The sequence below is a fragment of the Sciurus carolinensis genome, chromosome 1 (assembly GCF_902686445.1).
Source record: "Sciurus carolinensis chromosome 1, mSciCar1.2, whole genome shotgun sequence".
NCBI lineage: Eukaryota > Metazoa > Chordata > Mammalia > Rodentia > Sciuridae > Sciurus > Sciurus carolinensis.
Genome location: NC_062213.1, coordinates 163,783,062 through 163,805,173, shown reverse-complemented (window position 1 = coordinate 163,805,173; position 22,112 = coordinate 163,783,062). Strand labels below are relative to the sequence as shown.

General features: G+C 44.0%; 1 protein-coding gene across 3 annotated transcripts in view; it reads right to left on the bottom strand.

Annotated features, from left to right (window-relative positions):
* C8b (complement C8 beta chain) overlaps positions 1–16,687 on the bottom strand; it is a 42,769-nt gene extending 26,082 nt beyond the window's left edge. The window contains exons 1-3 of one of the 3 annotated variants that reach the window (XM_047523730.1): positions 12,428–12,596; positions 6,291–6,447; positions 634–775 (exon numbers count right to left, since the gene is read on the bottom strand). In XM_047523730.1, coding sequence (XP_047379686.1) covers positions 634–775; positions 6,291–6,447; positions 12,428–12,525 — 397 coding nt within the window. In that variant the 5' untranslated portion in view covers positions 12,526–12,596. Of the gene's footprint in view, positions 1–633; positions 776–6,290; positions 6,448–12,427; positions 12,598–16,555 lie in introns of those variants that run through there. The other 2 variants (XM_047525323.1, XM_047524487.1) reach the window with 2 other exon arrangements.
* Between the last annotated feature and the right edge of the window lie 5,425 nt (positions 16,688–22,112).

The window sequence follows — 22,112 nt, the reverse complement described above, 5'->3', positions numbered from 1 at the left end:
ACTCTCTCTCCAAGGATGATTTCAGAGAAAAGTGAAGCTGATCACCCTAATTGTTTCACATTTGGCCACATTGTACCCAAACTTAGGGCTCTGGGAGAGCTAGCAGAGTTAACAGTCTGCAAATTTTATGTCCAGTATGTCCTTGGATGCTGATAATAGGTTGGTAAGGTATTAACATCACCCTCAATTTTCTATTGAGGGAACCAAAGTGCAAAAAGGTTAAGTGACTTCTAGATCACAAAGTCAAAATAAGACCTGATCCAGGATTTCTGACTTTAGCACATATACTTTTGATATCAGTGAATATAAACAGAAGCCCCGAATTTCTAACTTCAGCTCTTTCACTTACCTGCTATATGATCTTGGGCAAGCCACCTCTTTATCAATTTCTTAGGTTGTAAAATTGGGATAATAATGACAACTACATTACAGAGGTTTTTTTTTTGTTGTTGTTGTTTTGTTTTTTTCCAAGAAATAATCCATATAAAAGGAAGCAAGAGATTTGAGGACAAGGAGGCCTCCTGACCTTCCCATGACCCGGGTCATGAGCACTACTCATGGCCTGTCCCTCCATCATCATGAGCCTTGGTCTCCTTCTCCAGATTTCCCTCCTGCTCCCATGCCCGTTCATACCAGTCTGCGCACACACGAAGCCCTCGCATCGCACTTGACTTCTGCATGGTCTGCTGGTAACACAGTCTTCAACCTCCTTGTCAGAGAAGTCACACGGCTCCCCACCGAACTGAGCAGGCTGGACGAGGTAGGCATGCCTGTACTGTAGCAGAGAGGAGCTGGTTGAACCAATGGCAGGATTCGGGGACCTCAGAAGACGAGGGAGACTTATGCAGATGAGTCCCCAGCCAGAACGTGGGCTCCAGGAGAGCATGGAATCCTCTTGTCACTGTTCTCCCTGTCCTTGTCTGTCCTAAAAGATCTGTTCACTGAGTCTTCCCCCTGCTAGACTGGGAATGGTCTGAGGGCAGGTGCCTTGTCTTCAATATGTTTCTGTCATGATCGCTTAAGATTTCCTGAATTAGAAAAGGCACGGGCTTTAGCAACAAAAGTTAGTGAGTTCATGAATCCAGTTCAATAACAAAACATAAACTCAGTTTAATTACTTCAGTGAGTTAACACAGACTCATTTATTCCTTAAGGCATCAATATATTATAAAAGAAAATGCACATGCTTTGCAGCCACAACTGACTGGAACTTTCTAGTTGTGGTATCAGGCAAGTAACTCAACCTTTGCGAATCTCAATTTACTCATCTGTAAACTGGGAATAATAAATTACCTAAATGTACAGTTATTGAATCTAAACTTAATATATAGTTTCAATCTCATTATGTTTGTCTGAGCTATAGTAGGCGCTTGGTTTCTTGTAGTTATTTTTCTTTTATTATTAATGATTTTTAGCAGTCAATTTTGCTCTAGCTCTACCTTCTTATTCATTTATTCCAAAAATATTGATTGAACTATTTGTTTAAAAAGGTAGTTGTCACTTTTGCTTGTTTGCTTGTTGGTAGGTTTTTCATCATAACGATGTCCTCTGACCTGCCTTTGGCACCGTGGTGGTGGTGACGGGCCCCGGCAGTGACAGTATGGTGTGATGGGAGCATCACAGGGAGATTCAGAGTGCTCTCTGTGCTCGTGTGGGGTCCCCAGTGCAAACTGAGGGTGCTGGAGGCTTTAGAATAAGTGACCTCCAGGCTGAAACAAGCAAGCTGGGGAGGAGTGTTAGGTGGACATGGGGAGTGGGTGTGAGGACGGAGAACAGTCTGGGTGGGGGAATTGTTGGACCAAAGCTGAGAGACAAAATGAACAAACAAAATCAAAACTGGGCAAAGCATCCATCATGACTGGAAAGAAGAGAGCCAGAAAGAGAGAGAGCAGGCGAGCTGGAGGGACATGAAGGCAGGGGCAGTCACTCAGGGACCCCAGCCTGGTAAGATGGACTTCAAAGGGGAACAAAGTGATCGGATTTGGGTGGTTCCCAAATGTTGGTTGGAATCAAGATTGTGCCCCCAAAGGGGGGCAAACCAGGATAGCTGCCTGTTTTATCAGCTTTCTCACTGCCTTGACTAAAAGACCTGTCAAGAACAATTAGAAGAGAAAGAGGTCTCAGTCCATAGATGGCCAACTCCATTCTTTGGGGTTTGAGGTGAGGCTGAACATCATGGTGGAAGAGTGTGGTGGAGAGAAGCAGCTCAAGACATCACACCAGAAGGAGAGAGAGAGACTCCACTCACCACTTTCAAAATATAAATCTCAAAGGCTTGTCTTCCAATGACCCACCTCCTCCAGCCACACCCTACCTGGCAGTTACAATTCAGTCAATCCCCATCAGGGGACTAATTCACTGATTGTATAAAGACTTTCAGGGCTTGGGAAATAGCTCAGTTGGTAGAGTGCTTGTCTTTCATGCACAAGGCCCCGGGTTCAATGCCCAGCACCACAGAAGGAAAAAAAAAAAGACTTTCATCACCCAATCATTTCACCTCTAAACTTTCTTGTGTTGTTTCACACATGAGCTTTTGGGGGATGCTTTGTGTCCAAACCATAACATAGTCCCTCTACACAATGATATTTATCAAGGTTCTGATTGTTACTTATATGGCATCTGTACTCGTGGCTCTGGAAATCCAAAAAAGAAATATGGACAATCACCCATGCTCCATTTTACTTCCAAAGGGTGTCCTTCCTGGAAGGCAGAGCCTTTCAGGACAGGAATAAGACCTGCAAAGAAGACTGTGAGAAAAAACCTCTCAACAAGTTAGACACAGAAAAGGATCATGCCTGAACCCAATAAAGGCCATGTATGACAATCCCAAAGCTGACATTTTGCCAAATGGGGACAAGCTGGAAGCATTTCTTCTAAGACTGGAGCAAAACAAGATATCCAATTTTACCACTCCTATTCAACATGGTACTGGAAGTCATTGCCAGAGCAATGAGACAAGAGAAAGAAGTAAAAATTGGAAAGAAGGAAATCAAATGATCTGCTTGCAGGTGATATGATGTTATATGTGGAAAACCCTAAAGTCTCCACCAAAACACTGTTGGAACTGATAAACTCAGTAAAGTTGTAAGATACAGATCAACATACAAAAAATAGCAGCATTTTAATCTTCCAATAACAAATAGGCTGAAAAATAAATTTAAAAGTAATCATTCCCAATATCCACAAAATATAAAATAGTTAGTAACATTCCATGCTCATGGGTTGGAAGAATCAACACTGACAAAGTGTCCAAGCTCTCCAAAGTGACCTAGAGGTTCAATGTAATCCCCATCAAAATACCAATGATGTTCTTTAAAGAACTAGAAAAACAGCACAAAATTTATATAGCATCACAAAAGACCTCAAATAATGAAAACAATTCTGAGTGAAAAGAACAAAACTGGAGGCATCACAATACCTGACTTCAAAACACACCACAAAGCTATAGTAACAAGAAGGCATGGTGGTGGGATGAAAACAGACACAGATACCACTGGAGCAGAGCAGAGTAGAGAATCTGGAAGTGAATCCACACACTTACAACCTACAGATTCTCAACAAAGGCACCAAGAGCATTCATTGGAGAAAGGTCTCTTTAACAAAATAATGTCAGGACAACTGGATGTACATAAGCAAGAGAATGATACTAGACTCCCCTCTCTCACCACATACAAAACTCAACATGTGTCAAGGACCTAAAAGTAAGACCCTAAACTATGACACTACTATAAAAAACACAGGGGAAACACTTAATGGGATTTTGGTATAGATAAAGAATTTTTAAAATAAAACTTCAAAAGCACAGGTAACCAAAGCAAAACTAGATGAATGGGATTGTATAAAATTCAGAAGCTTCTGCACAGCAATGGAAAAAAATCAACAGTGTTAAAAGACAAACTATAAAACAGAAGAAAATATTTGCAATCTGTTCATCTGACAAGGGGTCCAGAATATGTAAGGAACTAAAACAAGTGAACAGCAAAACAGACCCAAATCACCTGACTTCAAAATGTGCAAGTGATCTGTATAGGTATTTCTCAAATGATGATACACAGTGATATTCAGAGAACGAGGAACTCTTATACACTCTTATACACTGTTGGCAGGAATATAAATTAGTTTAGCCTATGGAAAAAAGCATGGTGGTTCCTCAGAAACTGAAAATAGAGCTACCATCTGACCCAGCAATCCCAATACTGCATATATATCCAAAGAAAAGGAAATCATTATATCAAAGAGATACTTGCATACCCACATTTATTACCTTGCTACAGCCAAGACAAGGAATCAACCAATAGGTCTGTCAACAGGGGAATGGATTTTTAAAAATGTGGTGTGAATCACAATGAAATATTATTAAGCCATAAAAAGGATGAAGTCCTGTCATTTGTAGCAACATGGAAGGAACTGGAGGACATTGTTAGGTGTCACAGAAGCCAGGCACAGAAGGACAAATACATGTTCTCACTTATGCAAGGAAGCTTACAAAGTCAATCACATAAAAGTAAAGAGTAGACTAGAGACTGGAAAGAGTAGAGGGGAGGGGGATGAGAGAGGATGGATAGTGGAACAAAGCACAGTTAGTGGGAGGAAGGAGTTCTGAGGTTTTATAGCACAGTAGGTGGTTATAATCTCCAACCATTACTTCTGCAGTTCAAGAAAACCAAGGGAGAAGAGTATGAGAATTCCCAATTCATCAACACACAGAAATTATTATGTCTGAGGAGATGGAAATGCTAATCCTGATTGGATTATAATACATGTATCAAGTTATAGTACTCCATAAAACTACAAGTATTAAGTGTCAATTTAAAAATAAGCATAAAATAAAACCCAACTCACACAAGAGAAGACTGCCAGAAAGCCAAGTGGGTTTGAGGAGTGTAGAAATGATGGAAAGAATACACCAAAGAGGTGGCTTGCCCAAGAGGTTTTGTAGAGCCCGCAGCTGGTGACCCTGCAGCTAGGAATGAGGTCTGGCCAAGGGAATCTGCAGCAAATTTGGAGTGTGAAGCTCTGGCTGGCTGGCTCATGCTGCGTCTTCCTGGTTTATGGAGCCGATGAAGCAATTATCCAGATAATTGGATCAATGTTGATAACTTCAGCAAGAAAACCTACTCTGGGAATGGAATGATCCTGCCTGGCTCTCCCCATTGATCCAATTAACTGTGTAATTGTCTCAGGCCCTACTTCCACAGCCTCTTTAGAGTGCTATCCATGACAGGTTTGGTTTCTCAAGTAGCCAGGGACACAGCAACCATTGTCTTTGCTCTAACACATCTTCTGTTCTCAGAGCTGGAATTCTGTGTCTGCTCTCCCAGGATAAGGGAGACTGAAGGGCAAAAACTGTAGACTGTGTGATTTTATGGGGAGAACAGTAGAGAAGGAGCCAGTGGCCTGAATTCCAGGTTTGCATTTTCTACTTGGGGACCCCAAAAGTCACTTACCTGATGAATCTCTGTTTAAATATCTGTCTAACAAAAAAGATAACAACCAATTCTGCTCCCTTGCCAAGATGTCACAAAATAGAATGAGCTCAAATAATGAACGTTTATGAAGCACCTATTTGCAGACATTGGACTGCACACTTAAGGCACAGAATTGAACAAGTCTTTACAAGATTACTGGTTAGTGAAGGTTAATAATAACACTATAGTGTGAGAAGTGCTAGGACACACGGTAATGGGACCTACTGATGCTTGCAAAGATTGCTCTATCTAACTGGAGGTGGGACCGAGGAGCAGTCATGGAAGGTTTCTCCAAAGAGGTGGCCCTGAGCAGAGGCTGGCCAGGGAAGGACATGGGAGATGCCACTCCTGGCTGAGGAAGCAGCATGAAAGAAGCACAGAGTGGGGTGGTGAGAGGAATGCATGTGTTCAGGGTGCTGGGTGGGGATACTATATGGGGATAAAGGCCAGGTTGGGTTAACACCAGTCGATCCTGATCCTCAGGGCTATGGTGTAGACTTTGAATGATTCTGAGCTGGGGAAAGACAGGCCAGACTTAGGTTTCCCTGGCTGCACCATGAAAGATGGATTGAGAAAGAAGGTTGGAGACAAGAAGTGTAACTAGGAAGCTGTAAGAACAGATGTGCTTGGAAAACGCTGAAGGACCAAGGAAAGGCTCTGATTGCTTTCACTTGAAAACCCGGTGGGAAAAGCCCCATTGACTACATCAGCGAACCTTCTTGAGGGTGCATGATGTCCCAGGCACCACTGGCAGTTCCTTGGCCAGTTTCGCAGAGGGCCAGGGCTCCAGGAAGCAGACCTGCTGCCAGTCTGGGCTCTTACCCTTTTCTTCTGACAGGGATCACAGGCAGTCCAGGAGGACCAGCTGGACAGTTCACAATCAATAGGCATCAGGGGGACATCCACACTCCGCATCTGTCTGCTCTTAGCAAGACTCCTGTTGACTGTACTTGATTCAAGGGGACACAACCTTTCACTTCTAAAAAAGAAGTCATCATGGAAGAATGGTATTAAGTACAGAAGGGAACACACACACCTCCAGCCATCTATCCATCCACCCAGTAACTATAAATTGTTCGTATATACAAGGCTCTTAGTTGATCATCCAGTACAAGCTAATTCATCCAACAAATATTTATTGAACACCCAGTAAATTTCTGACATTATGGCTAGCCATGGCCAGAAGAGTACTGAACTTAAATGGAAAGACAGCCCATTAAGCAGTTAGGTGATCTCAGTCTGTTTTTCAATGGGTAAGACCTTCCCTTTTCTCATCTCTGTGATGGGTTAATCCTATCTACCTCATAAGGCTATTTCTTAGAATAAAAATGATAGTCTATGGGAAAGCACTTTACAAACTCTAACGTTCAGGGAATATAGTTAGATGTGATCCTCAGCAATTCACTCCCCACCTCTAAGCCTCTGTTTTATCCTCCTGAAAATGAGAGGTTTGCACTAGATGGTCTTTGAGGTGTCAGTTCATGGGAAGAGTCTATGAAACATCTGCCGAGAACAAACAATATTCAGAGAATTGTGCTATGGGGGATACAGGGAAATACGACACAGACTCTGCCTCTGGAATTCATTTTGTCTTAGAGTAAGATGAGAAGAACATGTCGTATGTCTTTGTGCTATGGGGCTTTACCTTGTAAGCAAGGTTTTGGAGCATGGAGTCGCCATGGCCAGAGCCATGCTTGAGGACCTGTGCCAGCCCGCTAGGGGGAGGGAGAGTTGGGCTGCAGGGTAGCAGGTGGGAGCCAGTGAGTGTTGTGAACCTGAGCTGCAGCAGCAGCTGGGGGAGAGAGGGTGGGTGGACAGTTATCAGGGGAATGGGTAGAAAATATCAGATAACTGGAGGGGGCAGAGGGGCAAAGACAGGAAAGAGCTTAGGTTGACGAGGCTTCCGGTTCGAGTGTGTTAGGCAGGTGGGTAATGCAGGAAGAAAAGGAGAAGTCCCAGTGAAGATGGCTGAGGTGCACAGAGTTCCAGGTGCCCAAGGCATGAAACTACTTCAGTACGTGGTTCCATGCGGGTTGGGAACTCAGGAGGAGAAATCTGTGCCCGAGGACCCATCCGATCTTGCAAAGCTGAGGGAGAGGACGAAGCTGCTTTTGAGGGGAGATGCAGGGCAAGGACGGGCCTTGAGGACCTGGACCATGGCAAACCAGGAAGGATCGGCTGTCAAGGTCCTGGGAGCCTGTGGAGGTGAAGAGGCAGAGGACAGGCAGAGCCATGTCTGCAGAGCAAAGTGCAGGAGACCTGAAGGACATCTAGAAGATTAGGCGATGCTTTTGTTGAGTTCCTGGCACACAGTGGGACACAGGTGAATGAACCCACTCGTTATGTGTTCTGCCTGAGTCTCTAGTGGCCCCATCTGTAATAAAGGGAGCCTTAGGATTTTTCCCTTCCAACTGAAAGAGTGCATTACATCATAGAGTCTTTTTAATTTGTGTTCCTTTTCAAGCCTGAAAAGGGGACAACAAGGAAAAAACAACAAAGTCGTGCCAAGCAGCCATGATGTGCATGTCACCTGCTGGACCAGGTATTCGTGTGTACTGACTTACTCTGTCCTCACAGCAGTGCTAGAAGGCAGCTGCAGAACACCAGCACCTGGGCAGATGTGGGGAATGGCCCAGAGGGACAGTGGCATGCTGGTATGCGGTATTGTTGGGATTTGGATCTAGGGCATGCACTTTGCCAGTTGCCCACATGCTGTCTGGAAGGAAAGGGGTCTGACATCTGCTCCAGCCACCCCTTCCAATGGCCTGTCATCCCTGGGTCCAAGATTGAGTCATTAGGGAGAGGATCACACCTCCACCATCTCCTACACAGGGTGTCACTCTAGACAAGGTCATTAACAATACATTCTCACTTGGCAAAAGCCCTAAAAAGAGGGTAATATTAACTACAGTGAAATCCATCTCCATGACTGCCCCAGAGACCAGCAAAAATCAATCGCCTAGTAAAGTTGGATCTTTAAGGAAAGGTCAAAGACTACTGGAAACCACAGGTGGATACTTTAAAATGGTTACTTGAGGTCGGATGCTGCACACCAGTGGGGGGTCTCGGAATGGGCTCCTATCTACTAATTTGCCCACGTTTGACAAAACAATATTGTCTGTGATTTGGCTTCTCTTAAGTATGTATTTGACAGCTCTGCAGGGTACCCTCTTCCTATTTCAAGTACAAAACAGTTACATTGTTTTTTTTTTTTTTTTTTTTTTTTTTTTTTTTTTTTTTGCAACTATCAAACTAACTCTGGGCCACAGTCAAGACTGAGTGGATAAGTAATGTACACACTAGCTATTAAAAGTCACAATTATTTTCCTTCCTGAGATTTGAAAGCCTGTTAATGGGCAAGATGATCACTTACAGAAGGAACTTGGTAAGGAGTCGTTATAAGCACCAGATCTCTCATGTTTGCACCCAATTTTCATTATGGAGTGGCAATATAATGAAGTAATCAGCTGAATAAATAGTATGTTTGTAAATTACGTTAGATAAGATGCATGTGGTTTATTAGTGCTACAAAATGCAAATCTGAAAGAAAAGCCAGCATTCAATCGTGTCTTTAATTCCTGGGAATAGCATGGAACCCCATAAAGGATGGGTCCAGTTGGGACCTCGGTAAGGTTATATATACTTGCTTTTCACCCAAAGAATTTCTATGCAAACAAGCCAGAAGGACATTTTAACCAACTGGCTTGACTTCTGTCATCAAAATCCTCTGTATATACCTAACTTTGAAAAATTAAACATGCCTACAAAAGTACAAAAAATAAAATCATAAACACCCCTGTACTCACATCCCGATTGATAATGGCTAATTTTGGGGCACACTTTTTTTTTTTTTTGTCTTTTGTTTATAACATTTAAATCCCTGTAAATTGAATGTATGTGACTTGCTAGCCCTGCTTCCCTTTCTCTCTTCTTTGGAGAGGGCCTTTATTATGAAAATTTGGTGTGGATCCTTCCAGTTTCTTTTAAATATTTTCCCAAATATCCACTATATATAGAATTGCTTTTGGTGCCTCGTCTCATATTGTGCATATGATTCTGCAACTTGCTTCTGCCCATCAACAATGCATTTCTGAGGCCTCTCCATGTGATTCATAAGACCAATTTCATTTCTTTTATCCGGACATTTTATCCTGGGACATCTATTGCTTTTAATTTATTCTTTTTCTTTTTGAGGAACATTTATATTTTCTCAGTGCTTTTGCAATTGCAAGCAAAGCTACACTAAACACCCTTGAAAAAGATCTTGAACATGTGCTCCCTACTTAAGAGCTGGCAAGGATGTTCCTTTCCTCAGGGCGCAGGGAATGCGGTTGCCAGCATTATGACATATCTCGCTGGGTCCAGGTCTCCCTCTCTCTTTCTAAACAGGCATCTCTGATCAAAATAAAGATGGATCCATCAAGTAGAGCAGGATTAGGTCAGCAGTAAATTTCAAGTCATCAGCTTATATGGATGGGGTGCATCAATATCTTTTGGCTTTCTATAAAAATGCCCTGACACAACAACTTTCTTGTCACACACAATTTGTTAGGCTGCTGTATCCCCTTTGCAAACAACCTCCTTCCTCTTTGCTAGAAGCGGGCAGCTTCTGGGTGGCAGGTTTTCAATTTCTTTTTTCTCTGTCCTTTGCGGTTACAGACACGAAATTTAAAGCAACATCTCAAGGCAACAAATGTGTGGCCCAGAGATAGAGAAATGACATGGGAGTCCAGCAAGTCTGCTACACGAGGCAGGTGGAGAGGGTAAATACATTCATAAGGGGCAGAAAAATGCAGAGAGTGTATGGGGGGTTTGGAAACGGATCCCTCTGAAACTGGATTTGAATCCATTTTCTACTATGTAATCAAGGAGTAACCCTGGATCCCTCTGAAACTGGATTTGAATCCATTTTCTACTATGCAGTCAGGGAGTAACCCTGGATTCCTCTGAAACTGGATTTGAATCCATTTTCTACTATGTAGTCAGGGAGTAACCCTAGAACAGTTACATTATCTCTCTAGGCCTCAGTTTTCTTCTCTGTGCAACTGTGAACAACAGCAACTACCTGGAACAGCTGTGGGGATGAGAGGTCATGTGTGAAATTGCCTGGCACTGTGGCCATCAGTAATAATCAATAGATCTTATGACCATATGACCTAGTTACAAAGGTAAATAAAAGTGAAAAACTTTCTCAGCTAATATAAAGGAGAGCTCAGCATTTTCTGCTTCAGAACTAAATACTTTCCTTCTGCTTTGATGTCTGAAATTCAAATACATGCTGGGTCCCAGGATTGCCAGGATGGAACCATGGGAAAGGGCAAGAACCTTAAACCTGGGTTCAGGTAAGGGGTGGAGACTCGCTGCACTGAATAAGAGTGAATCCCTCCTCCTCTGAGTTCAGTCTGTTCTTCCACAGAGGGGATGAGAATAACACCCCTTGTGGCACGCTGTGAGGTTTAGTAAGTTCTCTCAGCGTGCAGTCCCCCCTCCTCACACCTTAGGGTGAACTTTCCTAATTATAAACTCTGATGGCTTTGCTCCTCCACTTCAGACACTACGGTGACTTCCCACTGCCTCCAGGATAAGGTTCAAGCTCCTCAGCTGGCACTCCAGTGTCCCCAACTCTGCCCACATCAGACTCCTGCTTACTCCTCCACCACCTCGTCCCCTGTCCCCCACCTTGGTCTATGCTCACAACTACTGAATCACACTCGAATCCCTGGAACAAGCTGGGCTCTCTCATGCCTCCTTGTTCCTGCCTATGCTGTTCTCCCTTCTCAGACCCCATGCCCCCGAGAGCTGGGCACTCCCTCTCTTGTTTCCTGTGTGGTCCTCTACCCCACCTTGCAACAGTGCAGGTAGCGTGTGCTCAGGTGTTAGCATTCTCCACGGAAACCTGAGTTTGTTGTATTGTGTTCATCTCTGTACCAACCAGGGGTTGTGCACAGGGCACAGTGCTGTAGGTAAGGTTGCTGCAGTTTCTTAAGCATCCCGTTCCAGGTACAATCCCTTGGGCCCAGCATGCTTCTCTGTGCATGCATGATGCACCCAAGGAAGGCCTGGCAGCTAGCCAAGTTGAGTCTTGATCATTTGAACTGTGCTTTTGAGTGCGTAATGGGTAGTGAAGACTCACCCTCCTGGTCCCAGGTGGTTCCTATTGGGGGGCGGAGTAGCCAGTCAAGTTCAGACCAGAGGGAGTGTCCAACAGGGGGACTTGGCTCTCCTCACATTAAATGAGGGGTTATGTTCAGGTCACAGATTTGGACTAAGTAAAAGGAACAGCATCCACAGCTCCCTTCCTATAGGAGTGCTCGCAAGGAGCCTGCCATCCTGAGTGCTTCCGTATCTCACGGCAGGGGCTTCCCTGCACTGGGAGGGTCTCCAAACTGCCAAGTCACAGGTCTTCTTTCACTGGAGCCCAAGTTTAAGATCCTATGAAGAGATTTTCTTTAGCTTGCTGTGCATTTTACTAACGAGGACTGAAAATGGTGAAATAACTCCGTTAATATTTCACAGCTAGGAATGCCTGAAGTGTGTGTGACAGAGAAAGGGGGGGGACCGGGAACCCGAGAACCCCAAGACTTTGGGTCAGTAAGCAGGCGGAGTGGGTCACTCTCCTACGTTAAAATCGTTCAGAGGACTTCCTTCTCTTTCCCACATCCAACAAACCTTTTGCAGTCAGACCACGGCTTTGTTCAGAATACAGAGCAAGTACCCTATTCTTCTTAGCATGACAAAATACTTCTAAACATGTCACTTTCTCAACAGAAAGCTTTGTCGAAGTCAGCCACTCGGTTCCACAATGATCGGAAGGAAATCGTGGATGCTATGTTATGAGAAGCACACAAACTGCTTCAAGGGATGTTCCTCAGCCCAGAGACGCGCGGCAAAGCGTCACTCAGCATTCTGAGACTGCGTGTCCCCTGCTCTGGGATCCAGCATTCATAACCACCACTTACCTGGAGCCAGGCAGACCGAGACCACCCAGGGCAACACAGAGAAGAAACACCTGTGCCCGGGCCCTCCAGGCCCAGGCCCCTGTTTCCATTTTCTTCATGTGTCAGGAGATCCAGAAAGGTTCCCAGAGGCATGGAAAGCTGCCCCGTGAGTGCCACGGTCAACTCTTGTCCCCACACAGAACAAACAGCTCAGCAGAGTAAACAGGGCCACCCATGCAGGGAAGCTCCACAGACTTTGCACACATAGAAACTCCCCTGCGATACTCACACCAAGAAAACGATGGAAAACTCCGCAGACCAGCAATCTGGTTTTTATTGTTGTGTGACCGCGTTTGGGTGAGCTGCAGGGGAGGTGGGCTGCTAGGGAGGCGGTGAGGATTGTGGCTCTTGGTTCTAGCACTCTCGCTGTCACTTGCTAGCTTACTAACCAAGTTCCTTTACTTCTGTGCCTCCATTTCCTCACCTGCTAAATGGTGAGGATTAAATAAGTTAGTGGATGGAAAGTGCTGAGAAGAGGCTCATGTTGAGACCTGAGCTATTCTTCCTAAGTAGATGCAGGATTTGGAGTGACATGGGCCCATACATTCCAGTGTTGCCTCTTTTCAGCTATGTGATTTTGAGCTGGGGTCTATAGAGTCCATCTCTCTGAGTTCAAGTTCTTTCTGTTTGATCCACTAGCTGTGTGACCCAGGGTAAATTACTGATCCTCTCTGGTTTACTCATCTCTAAAACAGGAATAATAATAGTACTCACTTCACAGGGTTGTGGTAAAGATTAAATAAATCTAGATATTCTTTTTTTTTTTTAATAGGCACTTCTAATTTCAAGCATTTAAAAATTTTCTAATTGGGGTTTTTAGTTCTACTACCTGACAAATATGAAACATAATGGGCAATGAAAACATTCATTTATTTGATGCTTGGGAATGTTTCTGATTCAAGTGATTGTTTATCCAGCAAGTATCTTTTTGCATTTTGACAAAGGAAAACTAATAGGAAAATTTTTATAGGTGTTTCCTGTTCTAAATGTTATAAGTGGAGGCAAAATAAATATTTAACAGACCAAAAAATAAATAAATAAATAAATAAATAAGAAATTACACTTACACAAGCACATGTGTCTGCTTCAGAATTTTCCACTGTTGCGAAAAACTGAATTAATACTTTAACACATTGCTTATTATTGACCAGAAGAAAACTGTGAGTTACTATTAATGGACTAGCATTAATTATAAAAATTAGACATCTACTACCAGCTTAGGTAATTGGTGGATATAAACCATTTTAAATTAAACCATTTTAATATAAACCATTATAAATTTAAAAAGGCAAGCTCATATGTATCCAAGGGGGGAACACATGGTACATTTCTGAGTCATAAAACTACATGAAAAATCCAATACTGGGTTGACTACCTATGCCTTTCATGGGATCATAAATCTTCTGGGTTTCACATTACTTTTCATGTTGCTTCATTCTACTGGAACAAAACTTCCCTTTTTTACTCTTAAAAATGTACCTACATCAAAACATCATCACAGTGCTAACTTCATTTAAGTTCCCACTGTGTACTTATAACCTATGTATCGAAAATATATAAATAAAATTTTATTCTAATGGGCCTAAAAAAATTTTAAAATCTAGATATTCAAGACACTGAACAATGTCTGACACATATTAGGTGCTCTCTCTATAAATTAGCTGACATTTTATTAACTGAATCTATTTCATAATATAAAAATTGGAAGAAATAGAGAAAGAATCATGAACTTCATCTGGAAGAACAAGAGACCTCAAATAGCCAAAATAATCCTGAGTAGAAAAAGTGAAACAGGAGGTATCACAATACCAGACATTAAACCATACTACAGAGCAATAATAACAAAAAGAGCATGGTATTGGCACTAAAAATAGACAGGCAGGCCAATGGTACAGAATAGAAGACACAGAGACAAAACCACATAAATATAGTCACCTCATACTAGACAAAGAAGCCAAAAACATACAATGAAGAAAAGATAGCCTGTTCAACAAATGGTGCTGGCAAAACTGGAAATCCATGTGCAGTAAAATGAAATTAAACCTGTATCTCTCACCCTGCACAACATTCAACTCAAAATGGATCAAGGACTTAGGAATTAGACCAGAGACCCTGCACCAAATAGAAGACAAAGTAGGCCCGAATCTTCATCATGTTGGCTTAGGATCAGATTTCCTTAACAAAACTCCCAAAGCACAAGAAATCAAAGCAAGAATCAATAAGGGGGATGAACTTAAACTAAAAAGCTTTTTCTCAGCAAAGGATACAGTTAAGAACATGAAGAGAGAGCCTACAGAGTGGGAGAAAATCTTTTCCACATGCACTTCAGATAGAGCACTTATTTCCACAAAATTTATAAAGAACTTACAACACTTTACACCAAAAATACAAAGAACCCAATCAATAAATGGGCCAAGGAACTGGACAGACACTTTACAGAAGAAGACATACAGGAGTTTAATAAATATGTGAAAAAGTGTTGAGCATCTCTAGTAATTAGAGAAATGCAAATTAAAACAACTCTAAGATTTCATCTTACTCCAATTAGAATGGCTATTATCAAGAACACAAACAATAATAGATGTTGGCATGGATGTGGGGAAAAAGGCACACTTTTACATTGCTGGTAGAGTTGCAAATTGGTGCAGCCACTCTGGAAAGCAGTGTGGAGAATCCTCAGTAAACTTAGAATGGACCCATCTTTTGACCCAGTTATCCCACTCCTTTATACCCAAAGGACTTAAAATCAGCAAACTACAGTAACACAGCCACATCAATGTTTATAGCAGCTCAGTTCACAATAGCTAGATTGTGGAACCAACCTAGATGCTCTTCAACAGATGAATGGATAAAGAAACTGTGGTATATATACACAATGGAATATTATTCAGCCATAAAGAAGAATAATATTATGGCATTTGCAAATAAATGGATGGAATTGGAGAATATCATGCTAAGTGAAATAAGCCAATCCCAAAAAGTGAAAGGCCGAATGTTTTCCCTGATAAGTGGATGATGATATATAATGGGGTTAGGGGCATGGGAAGTGAGAGAAGAATGGAGGAACTTTAGATTATGTAGAAGGAAATGAGAGGGAGGGTGTATGAAAAATGGTGGAATGAGACAGACATCATTACCCTATGTATATGTATGATTACACGAATGGTATGAATCTACATTATACACAACCATAGAAATGAAATGATGTACCCCATTTGTGTGCAATGAATCAAAATGCAGTCTGTAGAAAATTAAAAGATAAATAATTTTAAAAAATTGGAAGAGCAATGCCTGCCAATCTCTCAGAGTTGGAGAATCAGATGAGATAGGAAAGGTGAAAATGTTGCACAAAATAGGCATCATAGGAAGGCTAAGCATAAGAAGTTAATCATCCAAGTAAATGTTGCTGTTGTTATGTACTCTATGCAGAATGTCATTATATTCAGAGAGAAATAGGTGATTTCCTGCCCTTGTAGATGGTTACTATAGGTAGGTTTATTCTGATATTTGCAAAGGACCTTAAAGACCACAAATGACAATAGACAGCTCCACCTATCACCTGTCACCTCTCCCACCTATGAGTTAGTGAACTCTCACTGTCTTTCCTCTTGTGCTGAGCATGGCTAAGTAGGTGTCCCTCACAGATCCCGTGTCAAACTGTTTTGTCTGAGCCTGGCTGAGTTGCTTCCACCCTCTCTTTCTGTTGTTCTGGGTAGTTCTCAAGCTAGCCCGCCATCTCTCACCATGAAATTGACACAAAAGAAAGCATCACATTGAAGCACCTTTTTTTTTTTTTATGAAATTATATCATCCATGCAAACGTCCACCTTCCGCCTCTAGATATGCTTTCTAGATTGCCTGTGACAACACGTGGCCTGGCTATTTTCACATTTGAGTCCCAGCTGGCCAGAGGGTCAGCCCTGATTTTGATGTGTACAAGGTGCCACCTGGCCATGGAGAGGAACGCGAGACTGTGGTATGAGAGAAGCCTGGTGCAAACTCAGAGGTGACATGCAGAGAGGTCTGTGGTTCTCCAAAGCACCTTTCTGACTCCCCAGCATCAACAAAGTCAAGTACAGACTCACTGACCTGCACTGACAAGGCCAATCTGTCCCCACGAAGGGCTGAGTCCAACTGACAGATGACCCTCTTCTTGCTGTTGGTACCGCAGGTGTTGGTGACGAGCAGAGGTGACATACAAGGCATGAGGGTAGGCTACAGAAAGAAGCTGATGCCCTTCAACAGGTAATTTCTCTAAGACTCTGTTTTCTCATCTGTAAAATGGGGGTCATCATTCATTCATACCCACTTCCTAAAGTAGTTTTGAGGTCCGGATGTATAAAACATGAGGCCCCTAACCTCGTTTCTGGCCTGAATTGCTCAAGTGCGAGGCCTGCTTCCTCCTGGCTCAGCCCTGCAGTCTCAGCCAGAGCAGGCGGGCTGGGGAAAGACACGCGAGAGGAAGAGTAGTGAGGGATGGGGAAGCCATAGAGGACAACAGTCCCCCAAACACAGAACACAGCCCTGCCGCAGGACCTCCCCGCACTGTGCCAAGTTGTCATTAGCTCAAGCACAAGGCACTGTCTCACCATGCCCCAGAGGATGCAGCTGGCCTGAACTTTGACATCATTGATTGTGGTAGTTAATCATTTGTAAACAAGCAGAAAATTGAGTTTCAAGAAATATCCCTGTCCCCTCCATGTCAGCCTGCATTGAAGAGAAGCCCAGTTCTCACAAGAAGAGGCTCCCAACGGCCTCCTCTGCCTGAGCTCCTCAAGCGAGATCGGTCCTCAAAGAGGGTAGTCCACGGAGGAAACACGTGTTCTTACCTTGACTTGTGAGCATGTTGCTTCTCCTGCCCAGAGAAATATGCCACCTGGCTAAATGCAATTCTTTACGTAGGTTTTCTACTAACTTCGCTCGCACAAGACATCTTTCCCAGTTGACTCTCCTGGAGTTCTTTGGTTCCAGGCTCCAAAAGGTCGTCTGGAATCTTAACCTCACAGGGCTGCTCCTGGTGGTTTCAGGTGTTGCTCACCTGAGATGATGCCGGGGGATGGTGGCCTCAAGCTGCAGGGATAAAAATACACTTATTTTTCACCGACAAGTTTAGCCATTTACCAGTCTTCCCATTCATCATCTTGTTTAATATTGACAAGGAGCCAAGAAACTAAAGATCATCTTCCATGCCTCCGGGATGGGCTTTGCCCTCTGGTCCATAGCTGGTCAGCAAATTTATGCTAGATACAGTTCTTTTTTCTCAGCCCCAAACTGCTTTCTCAAATTCTGAGGCTTCTCCCTGCTCTTAGACAGTCCCAGGCTTTCCTCTGCCCTTAAAGAGTGCTGGCACTGACATAGATCTAACACGAAGATCACTCGACAGCCTTCCTCTGCTCTGGTGTACATTAAATAGATGTAGGGTAAGCCGAAGGGCTTGCTGGCTTTGCCTGGGTTGCCGTGTTGGTAGGTGGACAGGGCCTGGAGGAGCCAGGAGGGTTGGCCTTACTCACCTGCATGGTGATTCATTCTGTCCTCCAGAGGTGCTGGTGCTGGCTGTTGACTAAAGTGACAAGGTGACTGGGCCACATGATTCCAAATAGACAAGCTCGGGTTGACCTCATGGTTCCAAGGGCAGCAATGCACCCCCTTTCCCAGCCCCAGCCTGCATTGTGTTTCCAAAAGTTCCATTGGCCAGTGACACAGTCAAAATGGAGAAGTAGCTCATACCTGATGATGGGAGGAAGTCCTCACGGCTGTGCATGCCACTCTGCAGTTTGCCACAGTCCGGTGTCACAGCAGGTAAAAGCCACTGTGTCTTCTCCATTTCTCCTCCCTCTTTCTGTCCTGGTGATTCGAAAGCATGTGTTCAGATAACAGACTCTTATGTTACAGTCAACTTACATCCCTGAGTCACTGAGGGTGATCCATGAAAGACATGTGAGTGAGAATTAAATGTTCGTTGTGCTGTCATTAATATTTTATGGTTTGTGTCTTACTGCAACCACAAGCACTCTATTCTGACTAGTATACCATTATTGTACTCTTAAGTTGCATGCAAAATTTGGTGTATGTGTGCATTTTTCTGAGGAAAAAGTCAATAACTTTCCTCAAATGCTCAAAAGCATGTGACATTTGAATAAAGTGCAAAGAAAATAAAACATTACCTGAAGAGCGATAACGTTTCCAGTTCACAATCTCATCTGTTATCCCTTTGAAGGAAGGGTGGGGCAGTCTTAGATGATTTAGGAAACAAGAAAGACCGAGATTAGCATTTCATTTCTCCTATGTGTCAGTGTGTATCATGGGCAAACCCCTTGAACTCTCTGAGCAATCGTTTCCTTAGTTTCTGTTTCATGCTTGTTGAAATAATGCCTCAATGATCTTTTATTGAGCATCTACTAGTTGCTGGGTACAGGGCTGGGTGACTGGGTATCACAGCAGTGTGATAGACCTTCTCTGTGAATGCTGATGGCCCAGGGAGGCGCCCACACAGTACTACTCCATGGTGGTACAGTGTGCTGAGTACAGCCATGGAGGTCACCACCAAGTGTGAGCCTGTGTGTTCCAGAAGTGGATTGACACTTCCGGGTTAAGGAGGAGTTAGCAATGCACAGGGAGAGCTTGTGGCCCTCCAGAGAGAGAGGGAGAGGCCCAGAGGTGAGAAGTCACACGGAGTCTGCAGGGAACCATGGGCATTCAGACCCGGGGAGGGAGGGCAGGGTCTGATGGGCAGGGCTGATGATACGGATTTTATCCCAAGTGCGGTGTGAGCATGAGCCGGGGAGGGGCAGGAATGTTCAACATCTCTAGTAATAAGAGAAATGCAAATCAAAACCACCCTAAGATTCCATCTCAGCCCAATCAGAATGGCGATTATCAAGAATACAAGCAACAACAGGTGTTGGCGAGGATGTGGGGAGAAAGGTACACTCATACATTGCTGGTGGGGTTGCAAATTAGTGCAGCCACTCTGGAAAGCAGTGTGGAGACTCCTTAGAAAACTTGGAATGGAACCACCATTTGACCCAGCTATCCCACTCCTCGGCCTATACCCAAAGGACTTAAAATCAGCATACTACAGAGATACAACCACATCAATGTTCATAGCTGCTCAGTTCACAATAGCCAGATTGTGGAACCAACCTAGATGTCCTTCAATAGATGAATGGGTAAAGAAACTGTGGTATATATATACAATGGAATATTACTCAGCCATAAAGAATGATAAAATTATGGCATTTGCAGGCAAATGGATGAAATTGGAGAATATCATGCTAAGTGAGATAAGCCAATCTCAAAAAACCAAAGGAAGAATGATATCGCTAATAAGTGGATGATGACACATAATGGAGGGTGGGAGGGGTTAGTGTTAGGGTTAGAGTTAGGGTTAGGGAGGGGGGCAAGAATGGAGGAAGGAAGGACTGTATAGAGGGAAAAGAGGGGTGGGAAGGGTGGGGGGGAAGGGAAAAAAATAACTAAATGAATCAAACAGCATTACTCTATGTAAATTTATGATTGCACAGATGCTATGCCTTTACGCCATGTGCAAACAGAGAAACAACATGTATCCCATTTGTTTACAATAAAATAATAAAAAAAAAAAAAAAAAAAAAAAAGGAGCGGCTTGCCTTGCGGGAGGGCTCACTCTTGCTACAGTGTAGAGAATGGATTAGGGGAAGGCAAATGGGGGCGGAGAGGTCTGATAGGAGGCTGTTGTAATAGACAGCCGAGAAAGGACGAAGGCCTGCATGGGGGCAGTGCTGGCAGAGCGGAAGCCGAGTGTCCAAGTCATGCTGCTGAGAGACGTCAGTGCCCCGCTGTCCGTGAAGGCTGCGCAGCTCTGCGCAGATGTGGGATTCCTATGACGGAGCTCATGGTTCCCTGTTAAGGAAGGTGGACTAAGTCGCCAGGGCTGAGCCTGGCCGCCGGGCAGACCTGCGGGTGAGGACACAGGCTCTGCCGCCTTCAGGTGAGCTCTGGTCTTCGGGCTCACCTTCCCGGGTTCCCAGAGCACAGGCTCCACCCCCTCCTGCTGCTCCAGTCTTGGTTCGTGTCTGGGAACCCCTGATTTCTAGGTGCTCACTGGAGGATTTTCCTTGAGATCTGGAGCCCCGGAGTTAAGAGCTCCTAGCAGATGTCTGGCTGGGATAACTACATCCTCAGAGGTGGTTATGCATATGGCACCTCCTTACCCCTGGCGTGAAAATAATCACACTGTGTTTAGAACTGTCCCGGAAAGAAGTGTGGTGGGTGGAGAGGGCAGCATGATCATGGAGGACGGCCCGGGGAAATGATCCAAATGAGAAAAGGAAATAAGTACCTCTATTCCAGCTAGGAAAAACCAAAGGAGGGGGAGGGAAAATAGTGCCAGCTCAATATTAGGAAGAGTCTCATCCTTTGTGCCAAGAGACTAGCTGCACGTGGGCCCCATGTCCCCTTCCTTAGGCTTCAATACATTTCCCAGTACCCTGGCCCCTGGCAATTGTACCTGCTCCTATGACTAAAGTCTGTCAGTGGAATATAGGGAGAAGCGATGTGTGTCATCTTATGACTGGCCACTGAAAAACCTCCCAAGCACAATCCTACCACCCCTCTTTTCTCATCTGCTCCCTGGTGTGAACACCCTGGTTGATTTCAGAAGCTAGTGTTGAAGAGGGCAGAACCTCTGGCCACCTAGGTTCCAGCATGACTGCATGGAGCAGCATCGTCCCACCCTCTCCTGATCAGACTACTCACAAGTCAGAAAGAAACTCCTATTGTGCTTAGCCACCCACATGCAGCCTTTTCCTGCTATGCTGGCAAGCATGACATAAACTAAAATGGCCTCCTGCCATTCCTCTCCTCACAGCATGGCACACGTTCACTGGGAAGGCCATGGTCCAAACAGCCATCTCAGTAGCCAGTGTCCCCGAGGCTGTTCTGGTGGGGGCCGAGAGGCAGTGTCTATTTAGCAGAGGAAGCTCACTGCCCATCAAGGGTTTTGTCTGTGTGTATTGACAGGTATGGGAATGGCGTGTCCTCTGTTACATGTCTCGGCCTATGAAGAACAGGTAATGATTCTGTGTAGACCACCACAGTTTTCTTCTATGGTGCATGATCTATGAAGTGCAGATAAGAATTTCTCTCTGGCTGTAACTATACTATGGAGGGACTGTGCCATGGTTTAGGTGTGGTTTGACTGTGTCCCTTAAAGGTTCATGTGCTGAAAGCATGGTCCTCAGCATGTTGGTGTGAGAGCTACAACCTTTAAGAGGCAGAGCCTAGTAGAAGATTGTTAGGTCATGGGGTAACTGCCCACCTAAGGGACCAATGCTGCTCTCAAGAAGAGGTCAGTTTGTGTGTGTGTGTGTGTGTGTGTGTGAGAATAGGCTGATATACAGGGAAGCTACCCCATGCAGTTGGTCTCTTTTGCAAACAACCAGTTCCTTTTTTGTGTCTCCACCATGTTGTATCACAGCCTGAGGGCCATTAGGACCCTTGCCAGAATACCAGCACCATGCTATTTGGACTGTCCAGTCACCAGACTTTAAATCAAGTAAATCTCATTTTTTTAAATAAATTACCCAGCCTCTGGTATTTTCTTGTAGCAATATAAACAGAGTAATAAAGATAGATTTAGGACACTGTGGAAACATATAGTTAAAAA